Source organism: Chanos chanos, chromosome 6 (assembly GCF_902362185.1).
Source record: "Chanos chanos chromosome 6, fChaCha1.1, whole genome shotgun sequence".
NCBI lineage: Eukaryota > Metazoa > Chordata > Actinopteri > Gonorynchiformes > Chanidae > Chanos > Chanos chanos.
The window spans coordinates 16001840-16023095 of record NC_044500.1 but is presented as its reverse complement, the minus strand read 5'-3'; the positions used below and the strand labels follow the sequence as shown (position 1 = coordinate 16023095).

The window sequence follows — 21256 nt, the reverse complement described above, 5'->3', positions numbered from 1 at the left end:
ACCTACGTTAAATGTTTGTTTTAACATTGGATGAGAATATATGTCGTGTAGGCTCCATGGAGAAAGTAGTAAGGATCTCGTCCAGCTGTAATTGCCTAGCAGCCCGGTACAACAAATATAAAGTTCTGCAATCTTTTCTGTTTGTTTTTGCCATTTCTTCTGTATCAGCGTAAGAAAAAAATACTTTTTGAAAAGTGGTCAATGTCCTCAAGAAACATTTACATTACAGACACAGCAAAAGTCAGTGTATTTTCAAGGTTTCATCCTATTGTAACAAAAGAACTCGAGGTTATCTGGAGGAAAGGCCTGTGTTAACAGCAGTAGAAAATCCACTAGTAGCTTTAGGATCATGACCCAGGCATCTGCTATACAGGCCCTGACAATCCTCATAGACCAGAGTCTGCCTAGAGGTTTGATCGTATGTATGCATTAACAAGCATGTTCAAATACACCTTGTTTTGAGGGGAATATTAAAGTCTGTCTCCAAATAAAACTTGCAAATAGGCCTTTGCATGTGATTTTACATTGGCATCCATGAGTGTAAGTGGATTTTCTAAAAGAAGGATGAGTTAACTTAGCCTTCTGGTCAACCTAATGCTTCCCCATGGACACTTCAGAAAACAGAGAGTTAATGACTGAGTTAATGATTACTCCTTCTTTGTTGCGGGGCAATTAAGTTCGATCCATAGGAAAGAATCTCTAAATAGATATCCCTCCACAGCAAAGCACACATCCTAGTAAATTACTGCCTACATGGTATTGTGGTCTGTATTTATTTTAGGTATCTCTCTTTTTTTTTTGTAATTTTAGGGCTTGAGGATGCTATGGAGGTAACACAGTAAGTAAATGAAGCACCACATTGCTATTGCTGCTGTACAGTACCGCTTAATCACTAGTTCAGTATTTGTGACCTTATCTAGAGTTACAGCTGTAGTTAAATCTTGACTCTGTCTAGAGGAATATTTTTAGAATGTGACGGAAAAAAAAAAAACCCTTTTCTCAGGAAGTTCACTTTCAACCCAAAAGAGGGGATTGACAATCCAGCCTTGGTCATCTCAGATGACACTGGTAAGTTTCAAAAGCCGAACTACACACGCTGATACTCCATAAGAAAAAACCATCACTGTTTAATCTATCAGGCATGGCTAACATTATTAGTCAGCCCACCATTTAAAATTAGAGTGGATATAAAAAACAGTCTGTGCAGATGATTTTCAAATGTCCACGGCTTCAAATGCCCTCAGAGCCAGAATTACGTCCACGGCTCTGCCTGCTGAAGCGAGAGGAAGGCCAAAGCTTTGGCTTCTACCTGTGCCAAGACAAGGGCTTCCGCGGTCACAAGGTACAGCACGTGGACCTGTGGAGCACAGCCTGCCGCAGTGGGCTCAGAGATGGAGACCACATCTTGGAGGTCAATGGGGAATTTGTGGACAATAAGGATCACTCCGCAGTAAGGATTTCATGGTTCTCTTTCAGCCGATGTTTAAACCCTGTCCTGTCCTCCCAGCACTTACTCTTCATGGCCAGTAAGGATAGCCAGTGCAGATGAAATTAAGAGAAACACTAAAAGATTTTTGGGGGAACAAAAGCATTTTCTTAAGAAGTGTAACCTCCATTCACATGAAAGTTGAACCTATTCAGCAATCAAATCTAAATTTTCAGTCATTTAAATATGAATACAAATTGTAACACTAAAGTAGTAGTAGCAGTAACAACAATAACAACAAAATTATTATTATTAGTAGTAGTAGTATAAGTATTAGTATTATGTATTATTATGCAGAGTATGATAATACTCATGTATAATCATTATTTTCGTTCTGTCAATAAATTTATGGTACATTTCATATTTAATTATAACTATCTGATGGTAATAATTGAAATCCTTTGTAGCGGACAAAAAGAGTGGTCTCAATAGTTGTTGTAACACTGTGACAAATCATTTTTATGATTTTGCAAGTATTACACTTGATCATAATCTTTTCAGGTTGTATAAGCGCTGTTCTGTGTGACAGGTCGTACTGAGGATCCAGACATCTGGGCTGCAGCTGTGTTTGCTGGTACTCACGGCACAGGAGTATGAGCTGGCAGTATCCAACGGCCAGGACCTCTTGGCACTGTCCAGGGCTCACCGTGGAGAAACCTGTGCCAGGCCAAGGCTATGCCACATCATCAAAGAGGCTGATATTGGACTAGGCATCCGCATAATCCCCATTGAAGGTATTTCTTCTTATTTTAATTTGTAGTTGTGGGAATTATATGACTACAGCCAGAAGAAAAAAATGCGAAAATAATAATAATAATAGAAAAAAGACCCTGTACTAAGATATAGTAATATGTTTTGAAAAATGTTTGGAAAACATTACAGAGAGTGAAGCATGACCAAAAAAGACATCTCGTGAGCTAAATATTAAAGCTAATGGATTTTGTTTTTCTTACAGTGATATAACCATTTTTGGCAAAATGTCTTTAAAGGTGAAAAGGGGAAATACTGTGTCAACCCTGTACCAGAGAGTCCAGCTGAGAAGGCAGGTGTTCGGCTTGGAGACAGACTGATCTGGATCAATGGTGTCAGGGTCTCCACGCTCACACATTCAGCACTTGCAAAAATGGTTTGTCCTCTTCGTATACCTTGCATGCAATAGGCCCTCTCAGTCTTTTTTGCTACTTTTCTTTGAACTTGACTGGTCCTTTCTGATTGGCCCTCAGGTAAAGAAGTGTGAACATGTGACTGTCTTGGTGATTGACCGTGAAAGTGAGCAGAGCTACATCAGTCGTAAATTACCCATCTTGCCTTGCATGGCAAGCAGTCATAATTTGCCTCACAGGCCCAAAACAATGCATCTCGTCCAAGGACCACAGGGCTATGGTTTCCTGTTGCGACAAGAAAAACTTTCATCGGGCCGCATTGGTGAGACAGAAATGTCAAGTCATATCACTCAGCTTGTTATTTCTCTAAAAATGTTTGCGCAAGATGTTGCTTTATATCTATGTGTCATGAACTTAAAATAGTGGAACAAGCTCAACACACTTTGAGATGATATTCCAAAATTCAAAATATGGATTTTATAGAAACTCTTGAAAATGAATTCAGCATTCTCTGGGAGATTTTTGCTTGACAAAATGTTTAACATAATTAATTACAACTGAACATGCCCTGGGCGACGTCTGTGAGCTCTAAACCAATAGCAGAAAAGGCATCCCTGCTGGTTGATATAACATGGGTGATGTATTTGCAATTTTCAGCTTAGCCATGGTGCAGTTAAGTGCAACAAACAGGAGTAAAACTCATTTCCCACCTCTGCTAGTGCAACTGAGGAGTCTCTGAAGTTGAAAGGGACCTGACCACTGGTCCACTGGTGGAGTAGTGTCAAGTCAAACGGACACCCATGTCACCACCCATGGAGAACTGTTCTTAACATTTAGATTTACATTTATTCATTTAGCAGATGCTTTTATCCAAAGAGACTTCCAAGACAGGCAAGAAATAAAGCAAGCACATAGCCATTTGGGAGCTGTCTGTTGTATATTAAGGAGCCATCCATTGCATGAAGTCAAAGGTCAAAATGTTGGAGAGGAATTTTTTGGATAACTAATGGAAAGGCAGTGTCCAGTTCAAAGTACCTGTTTGACTAACATTGCAAAAAGTGCATGTTGTTCATTAATGCAAATGGCAACAATTTATACTTCTTTGCCTTTTGTGCAAAGTGTTTTTCCTATTGCACATTCAAAATTGAATTTTATTGTGCTGTCTTGTTTTCGGTTTTGTAAATATGTTTTTACACCAGGACCTGGACATCAGCCAGGACATTAGCGCAATTTGTCATGACAGCTCTCGTGACTTTTAAATAGGAAAACTTGCTTATGCTTATTTGCCAGGTCTAATACACACCCTTATCAGAACCTAAGGCTAATTAACTCGCAGTGACCCAACCTGCTTGCCATTCACCACACATGCTCTGTCATTTTTTGTTTCCTATCAGATTTTCGCTACCACAGTTGTAAGGACATAGCTGTTCTGTATCAAAGGTCTCATAATTTATGACTAACTTTAGCTATAGCTTTCACTCCATCCTTTTTCCTAACCATATCAATACATGTGTACCTATGCAAAGATGCAAACATCTGGTAGGATGTGAACTGAGCATATTTGACCTTGAAACAATTCACATGTTTACCGGTTACAAACCAGAGCCCTGTTGTGTGTTGAGCAGCTCACATACTGCGTGAAGTGGACCCGGGCAGTCCAGCAGAAGGCGCCGGCATGGAGGATGGAGACCTGCTGCTAGCTGTCAATACAGAGCTGGTGGAGACTACTGAACATGAGTATATTGTCAGCAGAGTGAGGAAAAGTGGTCAGCAGGTCACACTAACCACGATATCCCTCACTGGCAGAGAGTATTACACACAGGTACACACATACATAAATAGCAGATGCAACACAGATTCATGAAGTCTTTAGCTTCTTTAACAAAACACCTCAGTGGCTAAAGATTTCAACAAATAGTGTGCCATTGTCATTGGCACAGACATAGAGAGCTGGACACAGTACCTCTGTAGAATATTATGTCTCATTATATAGTACTATGTAAAGGACATTGTGTCTTAAAGAGCATGATCGTAAATTTCTGTAAGTGTTCATTGTTATATCCTGTTGCAGTTGGGTATTTCTCCTATGATGTTCTATGAGGATCACATTCATAAAAGAGAGGCAAGGACTTCCCAACATCTTGGTACACTACCCCACAAAGATGGGAGTGCCTGCAGTCCCTGCCCCCGACTGTGCGTTCTTGAGAGAGAGGGCTCGGAATATGGCTTTAAACTATGTTTTGTTGAAAATGAACCTGGAGCCTTCATTGGCAAGGTAGAGTTTCATGCCTGTATGTACTCCTATACTACAATAAAAGCGGTGAACAGTTATGCTGACGTCTACAATTAACTGCGTACGCAGAGCTACAACAATCAAAATATCAAACTTTTCAACTAGAGCTTGAACCACCAATTACATACACGATGACTGTTGAATTTCATGTCTAGAATGACAGGATACATGACTTTGTAGTAGAATTTTTTTGTCATCACTTATTTGTGTTGTGACTGAACCATCCCAGTGATATGTGACATTCTCTTTCTTTCCTCTAGGTGGAGCCTGGGAGCTCAGGAGAACGAGGAGGGTTGTTGGAGGGTGACGTGGTAGTTGAAGTAAATGGGCAGAATGTGGAAGATGAGATGTTTGAGGATGTGGTGAAGATGATAAAGAATGGTAGGACTTCTCTGCGGTTGCTGGTGGTGGAACAGTCAGGATATAAAAAACTTAAAGAGAGTGGTCAAACCATCAGTCCTGGCCTCATCCTCCATAGCACAGAGGTGAGGAGACACATTAATTGTTTTAATATATTACTAATATATTACAGTGCTTGTTGATATTTGTCCAATATTGGTGAAATAAATTATGTAAAATACTCAATATCAATGTGGATTCAATTTTTTTCAGGTTCCAGACTCAACACAAGATGACTTTGTGTGAAAGGACCCATGTAATCCTTCATAGCGCTCCACATGACAGTATTACTGGAAATATCTGCCGTGTTATTTAATGATACACGACTGGCATGCACAATTCACATTCAAAATCACTCTTTGGTTGCAAGACCTCAAAAGCTAATGGAAAAAGGAAAATCCTGTAATTAGGTCCTGTGAGTTTGGATTTTTCTGTTCTGTAATAGTGTGTCATTAAAAAAGTACATTGATGAAGCTGCATATGGCCCTTATCACAACAACAATAGAGGCACAAAAGCAGAAGCTATACTGAATTTAATTCAATTGTGTGTGTGCAGTATTTTGAAAGATTAAATTAATTCCCTCTACAGCCTCACACTGATATACTATACTTTCAGAACGAACTGCTGACACCTGTCTCTCAGTTTAATCCAGGGTGAATATGATAAAGACTGTTCTGGTACAGAATCACAATTGCACTTTAACGACTGAACAGTTCTCATGCCTGAGAAACTGATTTCCTCACAATTATTTTATCAAATGCTGCTGAGATTTGTTATTAGCAATGTAAATACTGCCTTACCCAAATAAAGCTATAAACAATTTTACGTAAACTTATGATGTTCAGACTCTTTATAATTACAAATCCATCACCAAATCGATCGTATTGCTCATAATCGTATGGGGAAATTAGTTAAAAATTTATAGCAGATCAGCAACTGTTCTGGACTTCTGTAATTGTCATAGCGTATCTAAACCGCAGAGCCGATGTATGACTGAGTTGTGCTGCTGGGGTTAAAGGATTAGATACCGATTGAACCAGCCCCATAAATGCCCTGGAAATTCCAGGACGGTGAAGCATAAAAAGCATAGGAACTTCTTGGACCATGGCATAGGAGGACGAAATGATGGCGGCATAACAACGTTCTCGCTTTAAAGACACGTAGACAAAACTAACTGAAAGACCTTTACAAAATGTTAGGCATTTACAACATGAATGGTCAACTGCTGTCACTTGACACTTTTTTGTACAAACACCTCCGGCTCGCCATTTGTTGCATTTGTGCGCCCTTGTCGCACATTGTGAACGTACCAGCAAACGGCTGTAGTTTTCGTCCTCTATTGATGACGTTTTACGCATTTGTGTTTATTCAGGAACTGCAACATTGAGGACTGTCAGATATCGCTAATTTAGCAAGCGGCAACATACCTTAACATCAGAAACCAGGTATGACAATCAACTGAGTCGATAAAGTTTTCATTTTATCAGTGGTATCAACCGCTGTGGTTGACTTTTGCTTGGTTTGAAGTAAGCCGCCGCTAGTTTCACCCGTCAACTTGTTCTGTGCAACACCTCGCTGCAGGTTACTAGCATCCTAGCTAGCTAGTTAGCTGACGTTATCTTAGAAGTGCACTTGACAGCTGGGACCCATATGAATCTGACACAATATTGCAACAGCTAAGCGTAACAATGTGTAAACAAACGAGCTGTCAAATGTTACACATATCTTGCTACTTCAGTAAATGCCTAGAACTCGAAAGGTAAAACTACAACTAGCTAACGTTATGACACGTCATTTTATATTATTAGCGAAGAGCACACCTGCATTATTGATTTAAGGATATGCCGCACCGTGAATACCATAGCTTATTCTTCAGCATAATTTGTAATTTACCAGTTCGATAGTTTGCACCAATATGTTCAGCTACATGGACTGATTTTTATGTTGCTGGTTTGTGGGTAAAGGATCGTTTTTCTTTCCCAAGACATTCTTGTTTGTGTAGGCTGGTGTTCAGCACCCTTGTGGATGGAGTACATGCTCCAGTGAAATGACAGACCAGGGCAATAATAATCAGAACATCGCGCGAAACCCCTTTGCTGCCCTCTTCAGTTCCCTAGCTGATGCCAAGCAGTTTGCATCAGGTCAAAAGCAACAGCAACATACTGAACCACCATGTGAGTCACTGATATGTGTAACCGTGCACATTTGTAAGGCATTATAAGCATCTAAATGTGACAGGTCAATAATCATGCTGATTTTGCTTTCTACATTTCATACGCCGCAGCGGAAGACTCAGGGGAAAGTCAGTCAGAATCCGAAAATTCAGTGTCTGACAGCATTGATGACAATGATGACTCAGTGGCTGAGATCAGCCGCTCGTTCCGCTCACGGCAGGAGCTGTGCGAGCAGCTCAATGTTAATCACATGATCCAGAGAATCTTCCTCATCACATTAGACAACAGTGAGTGCCAAAGGGACCTCTTTACCGCATTAACAAACAGGTCACTCTTTCCAGCTCGTGCACTGATGTCACATGACTAGTCACATACTGTAACCAGTGTGATGTCATTTCTCTTAACTCTCCATGCTGAGCTCATGTAAGTTGATTATCTGAGAGCATTACTTCCCAGCAGTAAGAGAGGTGATATCACCCTCTGTAGAGAGGTTTTGTTCCTTAGCCCATTACATTTATTGTGCAGGTCTCTGATAATCCTGTTCACCTTCACCATTTACCATCTGCATTGTGCTGCATTAAGTCATTATTTTTATGTGTGCTCAGTCAGAATGTAACCATTACTACTTTAAGTTAGTGGAAGATTATGACCCAACACACTTTTATGTCCTCTGTATAGTTTTAAGTGGGGCTCTTTATTCTCACAGGTGATCCCAGTTTAAGAGGAGGTAATGGCATCCCCCCACGTTGTGTCTATCTTGAAGAAATGGCAGCTGATCTTGATGGCCAAGATTGGCTTGATATGGACACAATTGAGCAGGTAGAACATGATCAGTCCTTGAGAGCTTTCTCTCAATTTGCTGAGTGAAACATATCCCATCAAAATCAACTTTTATAAATCAGAGTGGGAACAGACTCTCTGTGTTCTTCCCAGGCTCTTTTCAATAGGCTCCTTCTGCTGGAGCCAGGGAATCACCTTATTTACATGACCTCCTGTAGTGGAGTTAACCTCTCAGCAGACCGTGATGCAGGCGAGAAGTGCGCTATACCGTACCTCTATTCCTGCTACCAGAGAGCTAAGGAAGAGGTAAACCGCTCCACGCCTCAAATGTGTTTCCAGCTGTACACTTTGCAATTATGTTCGTCCCTCGATACTTCTTTTCTTGATTCGTTTAGCTGGAGGCCGCTTTTAATCTATGCTACATTTGTTAGATTGATTCCTTTACACTAAAAGTTACTTCTGGACACCACAGGTGACTAAAGTGCCAGAGAAACTCTTGTCATACGCTGTGCGCTGTAAGAACTTGACTGTGTCCAACGCTCGCACAGTCCTGCTCACCCCAGAGATTTACATCAGCCAGAACGTCTATGAACAGCTGCTGGACCTGCTGCTGGAAGGAGTTAGTGGAGCTCGTGAGTAAACATTATTTTACTGCAACAGTTGTAGCAGCTTCGATTTTAATGTTCATTGGATTTTCCCAGCTGCAGAGTCTTGCTGTAGATCTGTTTAAGTTTAGACTGTTGAAACTGACCTAAAGACATTCATTGACTGCATAAATGAAAAGAAATTTCTGGGTGCTGTGTGTTCAATCAAATTTTCTTTTTTCTCTTTTTTTCTGACTGCTAAGCAGGACTGGAGGAGGTGGTAGAGTTTGTTGAGGAGGTTATTGCTGGCCTTTTAGCTGACCAGGAGGTCCGGACTTTTGGAGAGGTGATGGTGCCAGTGTTTGACATTTTCCACGGTCGAGTGAAAGACTTAGACCTCTGCCAGCCCCTGCTCTACTCATACCTAGAAATTCTCATCTACTTCAGCCGTCAAAAAGACATCGCTAGGGTGAGGAGTCTGATTTTGCTCATAGATATTTTGTTAGTATTTTTATATTACTTTATCAGTATCCAAAATTTAGTTCCTGGTCAGTCAAGTCTGAATGGTCTACATTATAATTAGCTGTTAATTCTCTTATCTTAGGTCTTGGTCGAGTACATCCAGCCCAAAGATCCCAGCAATGGACTGCAGTACCAGAAGACCCTTCTGGGTACAGTGTTGAATATTTCTTGTTTACTGAAAACCCCTGGGGTTGTGGAAAGTCATGGATTTTTCCTCAATCCCTCACGATCCAGTCCACAGGAAATGAAGATTCAAGAGTCTAACATACACCAGGTGAGTATGCGGTACAAGCCAGTGAGATTTTTACATATTGATCACAACATTCATTTTTTTTTTTTCCACTTTCTTTTTTCATTGCTACACTATATTAAAATGCCTTCAGTTCAGTGCTCAGCTCAAAGAAGAAGGTGATACCTTAAAACATGACCGTTGCTTTTTTTTCTTTGTGACCTCTGCGGTTTAGTTCATGGGTCAGTTTCACGAAAAGCTGTATCAGATCCTGAAGAACCTGCTCCAGCAGTCTAACGAGACGCGTCACCTTCTGCTCTCCTGGCTCGGCAGCTGCCTGCAGGCTAACACCGGGAGGGCCAAGATCTGGGCCAATCAGATGCCTGAGATCTTTTTCCAAATGTATGCCTCGGATGCCTTCTTCCTCAACCTGGGCGCCGCGCTGCTGAAGCTGTGCCAGCCCTTCTGTCGCCCTCGTTCCCCCAAACTGCTGACCTTTAACCCTACTTACTGTGCCCTGAAGGAGCTGAGCGAAGAGGAGAGACGTAACAGGAACGTGCATGCCAGAGGTACTGTGACCTAAGCCCATTAACTGACCAGTGTCAGTAAGCAGTTGTTTTCCAATTCAGTCAGTGCAGAAGGGTAGAAAGATCTGTGATGTGAAAGATCTGTGATGTGATTTTTTTTTTTTTTCTCCCCATTAGGTCTCGACAAGGAGACGTGTCTGATACCTGTTCCTCCTCAGCAAACACTTGAATTTGCCCAGTCGTATGGTCTCCTTACTGAAAACCTCATCTTAACCCAGCTTACGCTTCACCTGGGCTTTCATAGGTAGGTTTTGGACAGGCTTGTTTCCAATAGGCTTTTTATTGTCTTTAGCTTTCATATTCATCTCTTGCACACTGTTTGGCTTCCATTCAGGTATTTGCCCTATACGCCATAGTTTGCTTAAGCAAATATTTGATGCACTGTGCTTCCATTTCCCTCGGAACAATGATGCTGGGAAGCAGAGTCTTTGTTCTGGTTGAGATTAACCTGAAGTTCCTTGTTCCGCCATTGTCCAATGCTACTGTTCTCTCCAGGCTGCACGATCAGATGGTTAAGATGAACCAGTCTCTTCACCGGCTCCAGGGGACATGGAGGGAGGCTCAGCTCAGTGGTGGTCCGGCAGCGGAGCAGCTGCGTGAACAGTTTGAGCGTCTAATGACTGTCTACCTGTCCACCAAAGCCGCTGCCACTCAGCCAGCCATGCTACAGAACTGCCTCAATCTCCAGGCGTCCTGTGCTGCTCTGCTCGTCCAGCTCGGCCTGGGAAACCAAGGCCCTGAGCACGTTCAGCTCTCATTCCCTCTGCCTCCACTGCACAATAGCATGTTGTGTTGTGTTCCAGGTACTAGCCTTCATTATGTACAATTCCCCACTGCTGTCTGAGCTAACACAGCAATTTTATGTGTCTGGCCTCCTGGTGTTGTCTTTCATTCTTGATTTTTTGTTGTTGTTGTTTGTTTTAACATCCCTATTCTGTGTTGTAGGGGTATCCAGAAACCTGTATCCAGCAGAGTTTTCGCCTTAGCTTGATTGTGAAATAACTGTTATTTTGTGTTACAGAGTTCTTTGCTGACAATATGGGCGATTTCTTCATATTCCTTCGGCGCTTTGCTGATGAGGTGCTGGAGACCTCAGCTGAGAGCTTAGAACAAGTCTTAAACTTCATTACTATGTTCATGGGAAATGTTGAAAGGTAAGGGACACCATGACCTATGGCCTCCACTGCCTTCAAGGTTAATGTTCTCATGCTTTGTTGTGTGATCAGGAAACAGCCTAACGTTGTCTACGTGTCACTCACAGGATGAAGAATCCTCATTTGCGAGCAAAGCTGGCAGAGGTTCTGGAAGCTGTGATGCCCCACATGGAGGCTGTGTCACCTGGCACTCCACAACCCATCATGTTTCAGCGCCAGAGAGTCTTCTGTTCTTACCGCCATGCACCTCATTTGGCCGAAGCTCTTATCACTGTGTTTGTGGACATTGAGTTCACAGGTGAGTCTCAAACTAATGTGTTTGTGGCTTTATGCAGATTCTTATTTGCATTGAGAAATGTGCGTTTTCAGCTATCAGATTTCATTCGGACAACAAACAAACGAGTGAATGTAGAAGTACTTAATATATTGCGAGTGTCGGATAGACTGTTTGTATAAGCTTTCCCATTGTATTTCCGTCAAGGCGATCCTCACCAGTTTGAGCAGAAGTTTAACTACAGACGACCTATGTACCCAATACTGAAGTATATGTGGGGAAAGGAGAACTACAGGGAAAGCATCAAGGCATGAGATTTAACAAATATTATTCCCAAACATTCATTTCAAAGCGTGGTTGACAAACGCTGTTTTATCGTGCTATATTTCGTCAACAATCAGTTTAATGTGGTCATTTGTTGCTTTTACTCATGAAACCTGAGATTCTAAATCAGAGGGCCCTGTGTTATTTCAGCGTCTGGCTGATTATGCATCTGAAAACCTGGAGGCCATGAATCCCCCTCTCTTCCTGAGGTTTCTGAACCTACTTATGAACGATGCAGTCTTCTTACTCGATGAGGCTATACAGGTAGAATCACGGTGGCTTGTGTTCAATCTTACATTCCTCTCCCTTTTTGATTACTCTGCATGATTTATTTGGTCCATGTGTTGGTACATACCTACCACACATCTGAAAAAAATGCTGTTTTCCAGATCACTGTGTGTATTTATAAGTGTGTGGTTATGTGAGTCAGTTCTGGTGAATAGTCTGATGAATTTGTTCATTCTAGTACCTCAGCAAAATCAAGCTGCTGCAGCTGGAGAGGGATCGTGGGGAGTGGGATGGCCTTGCCCCTGACGCCCGCAGAGAGAAAGAGTCTAGTCTGCAGATGTTTGGCCAGCTTGGTCGCTTCCACAACATCATGTCAAATGAGACCATCGGCACCTTGGCTTTCCTCACGTCCGGTGAGACGCTCGCTAGGCACACAGATTATGCTAGCTTCCAGTGTCCTTGTTTTGTTTGGTTAGAAAAAGCCTAAGGTGTTTTTAAGGTGTGTTGATAGTTCAGATGTAAATGTGGTGTATTTATCAAATGTGGTGAAAAATATGGCCGTGACTCAAAACCATCTCAATGTTCCTTTTGTTTCAGAGATCAAGGGGATTTTTGTTCATCCCTTCCTGGCAGAGAGAATCATCTCTATGCTTAACTACTTCTTGCAGCACCTGGTTGGACCCAAGATGGGTGCCCTGAAAGTAAAAGATTTCAGTGAGTTTGACTTCAAACCCCAGCAGCTGGTGTCAGACATCTGCACCATTTACCTTAACCTTGGGTAGGTTTTTTTTATGTTCATATGCACCTTTCATATTTACCATTGCACCAAATTAAAAGTAAAAAAAAAAAAAAAAGATTTCAAATTTTATGACGTTTTCTCAATCATCCTTTACTACAGAGATGAAGAAAATTTCTGTGCCACTGTTCCAAAAGACGGCCGGTCGTACTCCCCCACCCTTTTCTGTCAGACGGTTCGAGTCCTCAAGAAAATTAACAAACCTGGTGATATGATTGTAGCCTTCAGTCTCCTCGCAGATAAAATCAAAGTAATTCCTCCCACTGACTATGGCTTCGAGTGAGACATACAAATTTTCTATCTCATGACTCATCCATAATGGATATTTTTCTGTTGGGTTTTTTTTTTTTTTTTTCCAACTCAGTCTCTAGCGGACAGACATCAGCAGGAGGAGGAGACCTACTCAGACGCCCCAGACGAGTTCTTGGATCCAATCATGTCAACACTTATGCTTGATCCTGTGCTGCTGCCTTCTTCAAATGTCACCGTGGATCGTTCCACAATAGCACGTCACTTACTCAGGTAAGTACTGCCTCTAACTATGACATAGCTCCTGAGTTTCTGACTGTTTGTTGACTTGTTCGAAGATAATTTCCCTGGACAAACACCAGTGTTCATCTCATCTTTCCACAGTGACCAGACAGACCCTTTCAACCGCAGTCCGCTCACCATGGACCAGATTAGGCCCAACGAGGAGCTCAAGCAGCAGATCCTACAGTGGCTTGCAGAACATAAGCAAGGACATCTGCAGATGGGACCCAGTGGTTAGCTCCTTGCGCTCACACTCTCTCGCTAACCCCAGGCATCCTCTGCCCACAGACTTCACTGACTCTATCTGCCTGTCTTACCTTTCTCGATGCACTCAAGCAGTAATGGAAGAGTATGGGCCTACCGAAGTGGTTTTGTATGTCTCCTGAAGATCAGTTGAGGAAAAAAAAAAGAAGAAAGAAACAGATTCGGGAATGTGAGATGTTCACCATTCTGCTGACCTCTTCTCACCTTCATCTGCCTGAATGCTTTCTGTCAACAGTGACAGTGCAGTCTCCTCCTTGGACGTATTCAACATTTCGACTGCTGCAATAGCTATGAAATAACTGTAGTGATTTTTATTACATTTAGTCTTGCCAAATTGCAGAGTAATCTGAGTGGTCATTGAGGGTTTAGTATGTTGAGACACTATATTTCAATTCTCATCCAAATTAAAATGTAGATTAAAAGATATCAAAGATATTTCCAATGCATTTGTCCTCTACCTCCAGCTATGTAAAAAACATATGTACAGCACATCTGTATGCACCACACATGCACAGACCATATATAAGTTTCCATTGTTTAAACTCAGTATTCTCTATTGTCTTATAGGAGAAAAATATTCGTGTAATCTATATATTGCCCATTCAAATGTGGGCAGCCCCACTCTTAATTGCAGGGAGGAGAGATGTTTTCATAAAGAAATCTGTGCCTATATCCATGAGCCCTTTGTTTCATTTTATAATCATGGCATGGATGAGTGTCAAGTTATTGCGACATATTTGTTAAAAGTTACATTTTGAGTGGATACTTATTGTTTCAAGAGGATTCATAAACATTTTTAAACGTAAATCATTTTTAATGTGATATTTCATTGATTTAGGCATCAAACGGCATCATATAACTTTATGCATCTTTGTGTGACAACTGTGGGTCTGTACTTAAATGTTGGAAAGATCTGTCAAATGTTGCTTTACATCCATTGCATCTATGTTTAACTCAGTCCATGTGTCTAGCATGATGAATCAGAGGCATGTTCAAGTTGATCATCAGCCTGTGAATATCAGTTCATGATTTTGTTCATCATAATCATGAATCTGTAAGGAAAAAAAAATCCTATTTTTGTCCATTGTTCTGAATTGTAGGGATATCTAAGTTTGAGTTGGCAAGGATGACATTGAAAAAGGTACTTAAACCGCAAAAGTGGAGAGTTATAGTTTTGTTACGTTCTGCCACATCTGGCCATGTTTTGGAGTTTGGCAGAAATATATTAAACAAGAGCATTGAACACAAGTACTAAACAAGTATAAACATGTCCATTGTAATTCTAATAAATAAATGAAAGAAGACAACTGCAATAGAAGGGGCCATTATTTTAAAGTTAACCTTTGCATCTGATAAACCACATGCATAAGTGGGTGTGGCACAAACACACATGCACATGCACACATATTTAGACAGTATCTCTCTCATTCAGCTGTTTATAATAATTTACTGTAAAGTTATGATTATATCTTGGGATGTCTGATGTCAGTATTGTGTCAGCCTTTTATTTCAGCTATAGAGATTGAAAGATGCGATATTCAAGGATTGATTGTATCAAATGAGAGCATGACAGATTTATGATGATGTGTAGTATTGGACTACAACACATTTACCTTTTTTAAACCATATTTATTATTATACCTTGCCTGTTAATGGCAGCTGAATAGGATAATCCATATGTATAAAATTAAAAGCAAGACGCAACCTGATTTTTTTTTTCTTTGCCTAAATCAGTTTCCCCATCTTAAGCTGTGTTTGAATGCTCTGTCACAAACTAATCTCTCTGTTTCTCTCTCTCTCAGCCCTTGACACAGAGAATTCAAATGATGGAAGTCTTCACAGATTCAATCTATTTTTCCCTTTGTCCCTTGCCCTAAACACTGACATGAGGCAAAGATTTCCACGTTTAATATGTTTTATATATGTTTAATATCTAAGTGGTCTATCAAAACAGAAATATGTGTTTTTTTATGTTCTGTGAGATTCAGTAGTCGTTTCATTGCACTATTTAAAAAAGAGAGGAAATCTTAAACAGAGAAACCACTGGAAAACTAAAGGAAAGGACAAGAAAATAACCATAGATAATTGTGATATACTGTAACTACCATTCAGGGACACTCAAACTGAAAGTATCCTGTCAGTAGCAGGGACAGTTGGCTGATTGTGACAATCCTTGGAACTGGACAATGAATGTACAACTTTACAGTCATTACCTTTCGTGATGCCAGCTCGCACATGTTGCAGTGTGATAGAAAATACATTTTGAATAATTCCTGTATTAGAAATTTATTTACTTTGCGTAACTTGTGTATTGTGAAAGAAAAAATCAGTCTAGACGTAGCAAATTCCATATGCCTAAACTTCATACATTTAACTATAGATTTTTTACGATAATATGTTGCGGATTTTGGACAACTATGGAGAAAGTTTTTTTAAACGGTACAGTAGCCTCTCTGCCGAGAAAATGTATGAACTTCGTCATTCCTCGTTCTTCTTTATCAAACCAACGTTCCTGTGTTCAACTAAGACACTGGGCTGAGTTTTGGTATGATGTTCCCGGGCATTGCCCAGGAACCTGCGTAACACATAATTGAGCATACTCTGCTCAAGCTTGCGATCTTGTAAAATGCATAGTCGGGGTCCACATCACTGCAGCCCCAAAACATGAATACGAAGTATTTTCCACTAAAGCTTAGTGGCAGTTTATTGCTATTGCTTGTTTCGGGCTACGCCCACTGAGCTCCCTGATCCTAGGGCAGGCAGGCAGAGTGTAAAATGGCGCACAGCTGTCGGTGGCGGTTCCCTGCTCGGCCCGGAGGGAGCAGCAACTCGGGCACCGGGAGGCGAGCGGGCCGAATTCGGGTCACTGCTTCCCTCCGAAGTACCACGGGTGCTTATCAGAACACAAATGTTCTCGGACCCGGTTTTGATGCTGCATTGCAAGTCTCCGCAGCTATCGATAGCAACCTGCAGAAATTTCGGGATGTTTTGGGGGAGTCGAGTGGTTCAAGCAGCGGGGAGGTAAGCGAGACATCAGCCTGCGAGTTCGTCTGTTTTTGGCTTTCCCTTGTGAAGCACGCATTGAACTTAAGTTGATGGAAAAAAGTCGCGCTTGCCACAAAGCCCTAATTTGTTGCATTAGCTAGTAACTTACTTGGTACTGTTAGTCCTCTACCTCAGTCCTGTATCTCACAACCAAACAGCAACATGCCTCCATCCATGTGCTGTTTTTCTACTCAATGAGCTTGTGAGTCTTGGCATTCTGTCGAGCTAGCTAATTAACTAATCATGAATTAATAGATACCAATTAAGTGAGTTGGACCTAATTTTGTTGTGGAGAGCTCTTGAGAAGGGAATAATTGCTCCTTACTTCATACTAGCCAGGAGTGCACATTGCTAGCCTGCTAACGGTATCTACAATGTTTTGACAGGATAGAGGGGGTGTCTCGTTGGTTAGCAAGTTAGCCTGCTATTCTAAAATACGAATATAAAGGGCTACAGAAGTTGTAACTAGCAAGTTCTCGGAGCTAAGATATTTGGCCCCTTGGCGAACGGTCGTGATTTACCTGGTTAAAGCATCTTTAGTGTTTGCTTGCAAAGACAAGGAGCCAGCAAGTAGCCTGCTAGTTTTTACTACAGCTATCGTAGCTAATTTTTACTGTTAACTGCCTTAGAGAGCTGTCTTGCTAGCGAGGATTGTTTTCCAGTGAAGCAGTGCATTCTTTATTGTTCAGGTTAATTTATTTTTGTAATTTGGATTAGTGAAGTAGTGTTAACTCTCTGGATTACACTAACAGCGTTTCGCCAAATTAGATTTTTAGGGAAAGCATTAATGAATTTTCCACACACTGAGTTTCGTACTGTCCCGTCAAACAGAAAAAACGTAGCGCGTTTAGAAAGCTGTTTCAGGTTAAAATTAAAGGAGCCGTGTATAGTGTCGTCGTTTAATGAAAAAGTGGCGGAAGTGTATATTAGTTTATGTTCAACCAAAGTTGATCAACTTATGTGGATTTGTTGTGAAAATCACAGCTAACTTACATCTTAGTTGGTGTAGTTATGGCTTGGTGAGCCAGCTAGTCATCACAATGTATTTCTGGTTTGTTGTGAAGTTGATTTGTTTACGAGTTGCTGTTAGACGATCAACACAAAGAATAACTTGTTGACAGAGTTATCATTAGTCTGTTGTGTTGAAGTATCACGAAAGCTTCTTGGTATGCCATACTTTGAGCTCTAGTTTTGCCCTCTAAATGCCTCGAACTCGGGCTTATTAGCTACGTCGCATGATTGCAGTTATTTTCTGTTGCTACGTGGGACTTGTGTCCATTTCTTGCTTGTATTTGTATTTGATCGTTTGAGACCACTAAAACTACAGTAGCGCACACTCTACTGTACGCCTGTTTTTCGTCTCGTAGTACGCCACTCTCAGCAGTAAGCTAGTTAGCTGGCTGGCTAACGTCTATTAGCTATTGCTGATGCACAAGAAAAATGGGAGGTGGACATGTTTTTTTTTCTTGCACGTATTGCGTAGTAGCCACCAACATGAATTGTATAAAATAAATCGCAAAATGTTGATTGCACTCAGTTTTACATGCATATAACCACATAGTCTGTGCTTGGTTGTGACATTTATATTTGTCGTGATCAGAAGTATTCTATTTTATCAGACTCAGGCAGCTATGGCTAATAACAGCGCGCCTTTTGACGGACGTTGCGATGTGGGGGTGTGTTACTGTTACAACCTACCATCTTCCTTCTTCATGATAAACACGAGCACGGGGCAGCGCGAGTAGAGTGGTGCTGCGTCTCATTGTTTTCGCTACAGAAATGGGCATGGAAATGTATATATTCTTAAGCGTATTTCGTTAAACACACGAGGTTTTGAAAATGGCCATGTTTAAAAAGATATCAGAGATGTTAGATCTGATTATACAAATGATAATTTTGCGTGCTGGTTTATTTTTACGAAGAACCTCGCGGTTCGCGATTAAAATCTGTTCAGTAAATGAACTGTAATGTAAGATTAATGTTAAAAAGCACATCGAATAAGTATTTTTTTAATATTGGGATTGTCGGGATGTGAATCATACACAATGTACCCTCTTCATCTCAGAGGGCGCTCTGAGAAAATAAAAACATAAAAATATATTATTTGCGATGTACAAGTGCCATGTGAGGCAGACAGACGGCCAAAATCCCAGTGGAACTTGCAGCCCACGGAAGTTGCGGACACAGCATTGTGATTTCATTCAAAGGGGATGTTGCGCCTGGGCAGGATTGTTCTGGCTCATCACAGCCTGCTGAGCTCATAGAGCAGCCTGAGGCCAGCGTGCACAGTAAACAGAAGGACACGCTGCCCCTCCTTCCCGTTAGACCCAAATTCAAGGCAGGGCCACTGGGTCTCAATAGAATGCCTGCTTCTAGTGGAAAGTCTGGTTGCCTTTTTTGACTGCTTTATTGAAGTTGATTGGATGGTCTGAAGTACATAAACAAAATGTCAGATGCAGGTTAAAAAGATTAAAAAAAAAAAAAAAGGCAATATGTCATATCCTATGTGAGAACAAAGCGGGAGGCAAAATTGTATATATATATATTTTTAATTTCAAAGTGTACTGTGCGGATAATTATGAACTTTTAGAAATGTTCACTTGTCAGAAAACTGTTTATGATGTCCTTTGCTGAGAAACAGTTTGTCTGCAAAATTAAGCCCTAGTTCCAAAACTGGAGTGTGGATCAATGTCAAGGCTTCATACAAAATGTGGTACTGAAAGGATACAGCAAATGAATGCTTTGCTCCACTGGTTTCTTATGAATGGTATAGCCTCTGTGGAGGGAAGAGGTCCAGCAGGTGTTTGGCCTATTTATCTGGAGAAGCCCATGTCTCCCAGACAGCATGTGGATCATAGCAGGAAGCTTTGTGTCTGCTTTTATTTCAGCTTTCGAGAAGTGCAAGCGACTGAAAGAGCACAGACGTGGATATCAAAGGGTGAAGAGCAAGCCCTCCTCCCCTAGGGACAGCACTGGGAGGGGAATTAGTCACAGGCCCTCCCATCCATGGCTTTATTCTACTTTTGTAGGCGGGCAGAGGGGTTTCACTTCTGCTTTTGGAGCTGAGGCAAAAGTAGCAATTGTGTGTGTGCGTAGCCGCTCTCCCACATTTTATGTCCCTCATTACACCTTGCAGGAGGCGCGTCTTTGTTTTTATGACGCCTGTATCTTAAAGCCACATCGCCCTGCTAGCCTTGTTGTTCCGAGTCATAGGAAACAGAAGCGGTCTTTGCACTCCGTGCTGAGGTGTTTTATATGTGGGTGAATGTGAGGAACAACAGAATTACATGCGCATAATATGTGGGGAAATTTTTCCTTCTGTCTTTCAAGTGTTTTAGATGCTGAGATAATAGTAAGTTCAAAACTCCTGTGAATCCCCACTTTATGAAAAAGGCCTTTTATAGAGTGTGTGTAAAATAAGAGCTTGTCCTACATATCTTTATCTGTAACCACAGGTTTCCTGGAAAAATATATATGTTGTTAACTGTTATAATTAATTTTTTTCCCCCTTTTTTTAGAATTTCGATTAATTGGACATCTGGTAATTAAAGGATTCTTAGCAAGCATGTTCACGGAAAAGAGTGCAGAAGCAGCGAGATACAGTCAAACAGAAGAACGTTGAGCTTAGAATGGATTTGTTTTAGTGTTTTTTTTGTGTGTGTGTGGGGTTTTTTTTTTTTTTAGAAGGTATCAAATTTAAATCCATGAAATTGCAACAGTCATCAGAACATCTGATTGCAAGGTCTCCCAGAGTCTGTATGTTCACTAATGGTCTCCCTATTTAAAAGCCTGGGGCTTGGAGATAATCATCAGTTGCATCATTTCATGTGGATAAGTGGGGTTACAGTGATTATAGGCATATGTATGTGTTGAGAATCAGTGACCACACACAGGAGTGCAATTATGTCCTATTCTGGCGAGGGACGCTTGCCAGTTTGTGTTCTGCTTTCCAACATAGACCTAGTCCTCGTTGAGCCAGCCGAAGATGCCATATTGAGCACCTTTCCTGGGTTTGACACCATCTGCTCAGGGCAGGACGTCTTGTGACCACAGATAAACAACAAATTGACAACTTGACTACGTGCTGTTCATTAGTAGAGTCAAATGCTAAGAAAACAGTTTTGTGAAAGGACTTTGTTTTTGCTTCCCACCCCGAATACTTTCTGTGGTCCTTTCAGCACATTTGGTGATCTGATCTATTTTCCTCACTTCTAAAACACAGGCTGCAGTGTTCGTAATCTCTTGGTCCACACAACACAGATTTGGTATATATACAGGTAGAAAAGAAGGAAAAGAGAAAAAATTTATGTGCACGACTGCAGCGTAGGGCGGTGCATCAAATCCTCTAAAACATATGGACTTTTGCTCCACATGTTTTCTCAATGCTGCTACTAAAAGGATTTGTTTTTATTTCCGCGTTCTGACCAGTCTTTGTTGTTTTTTCACACTCACCCATTTGCCACACACCATCCCTCCTCCTCC

General features: G+C 41.2%; 3 protein-coding genes across 4 annotated transcripts in view; all 3 read left to right on the top strand.

The window, feature by feature from the left end:
- The first annotated feature begins 349 nt into the window (after positions 1-349).
- nherf4a (NHERF family PDZ scaffold protein 4a) lies at positions 350-5527 on the top strand. The gene is made up of 11 exons (XM_030778105.1): positions 350-410; positions 811-838; positions 1004-1068; positions 1245-1450; positions 2016-2220; positions 2476-2612; positions 2710-2911; positions 4215-4411; positions 4661-4864; positions 5143-5367; positions 5495-5527. The coding sequence occupies exons 1-11, from the start codon at positions 350-352 to the stop codon at positions 5525-5527; spliced, it is 1563 nt and encodes a 520-aa protein (XP_030633965.1).
- A 1132-nt stretch (positions 5528-6659) lies between these two features.
- ube4a (ubiquitination factor E4A (UFD2 homolog, yeast)) lies at positions 6660-14996 on the top strand. Of its 2 annotated transcripts, none has more exons than XM_030777375.1 (20): positions 6660-6727; positions 7267-7456; positions 7567-7743; positions 8163-8275; positions 8390-8542; positions 8709-8868; positions 9087-9289; positions 9425-9616; positions 9807-10140; positions 10276-10402; positions 10654-10961; positions 11180-11312; positions 11420-11610; positions 11794-11894; positions 12061-12174; positions 12377-12551; positions 12736-12916; positions 13037-13184; positions 13299-13456; positions 13568-14996. In XM_030777375.1, the coding sequence occupies exons 2-20, from the start codon at positions 7330-7332 to the stop codon at positions 13701-13703; spliced, it is 3231 nt and encodes a 1076-aa protein (XP_030633235.1). In that variant the 5' UTR covers positions 6660-6727; positions 7267-7329; the 3' UTR covers positions 13704-14996. The 2 variants fall into 2 exon arrangements, with proteins under 2 accessions (XP_030633235.1, XP_030633236.1); XM_030777376.1 differs by having other exon boundaries at positions 6670-6727; positions 7285-7456.
- Positions 14997-16504: 1508 nt separating this feature from the next.
- The window catches only part of kmt2a (lysine (K)-specific methyltransferase 2A), a 29859-nt gene continuing 25107 nt past the window's right edge, over positions 16505-21256 (top strand). Inside the window, exon 1 of the mRNA XM_030776355.1 lies at positions 16505-16750. Within this exon, the coding sequence (XP_030632215.1) occupies positions 16505-16750 (246 nt within the window). The remainder of the gene's footprint in view (positions 16751-21256) is intronic.

Coding starts and splice junctions, on each gene's coding strand:
- nherf4a (XM_030778105.1), top strand. CDS start 350: ATGACCCAGGCATCTGCTATACAGGCCCTGACAATCCTCATAGACCAG. Junction 839..1,003: donor GATGCTATGGAGGTAACACA/GTAAGTAAATGA, acceptor CCCTTTTCTCAG/GAAGTTCACTTTCAACCCAA. Junction 4,865..5,142: donor CTGGAGCCTTCATTGGCAAG/GTAGAGTTTCAT, acceptor TCTTTCCTCTAG/GTGGAGCCTGGGAGCTCAGG.
- ube4a (XM_030777375.1), top strand. CDS start 7,330: ATGACAGACCAGGGCAATAATAATCAGAACATCGCGCGAAACCCCTTT. Junction 8,276..8,389: donor ATATGGACACAATTGAGCAG/GTAGAACATGAT, acceptor TGTTCTTCCCAG/GCTCTTTTCAATAGGCTCCT. Junction 9,617..9,806: donor AAGAGTCTAACATACACCAG/GTGAGTATGCGG, acceptor TCTGCGGTTTAG/TTCATGGGTCAGTTTCACGA.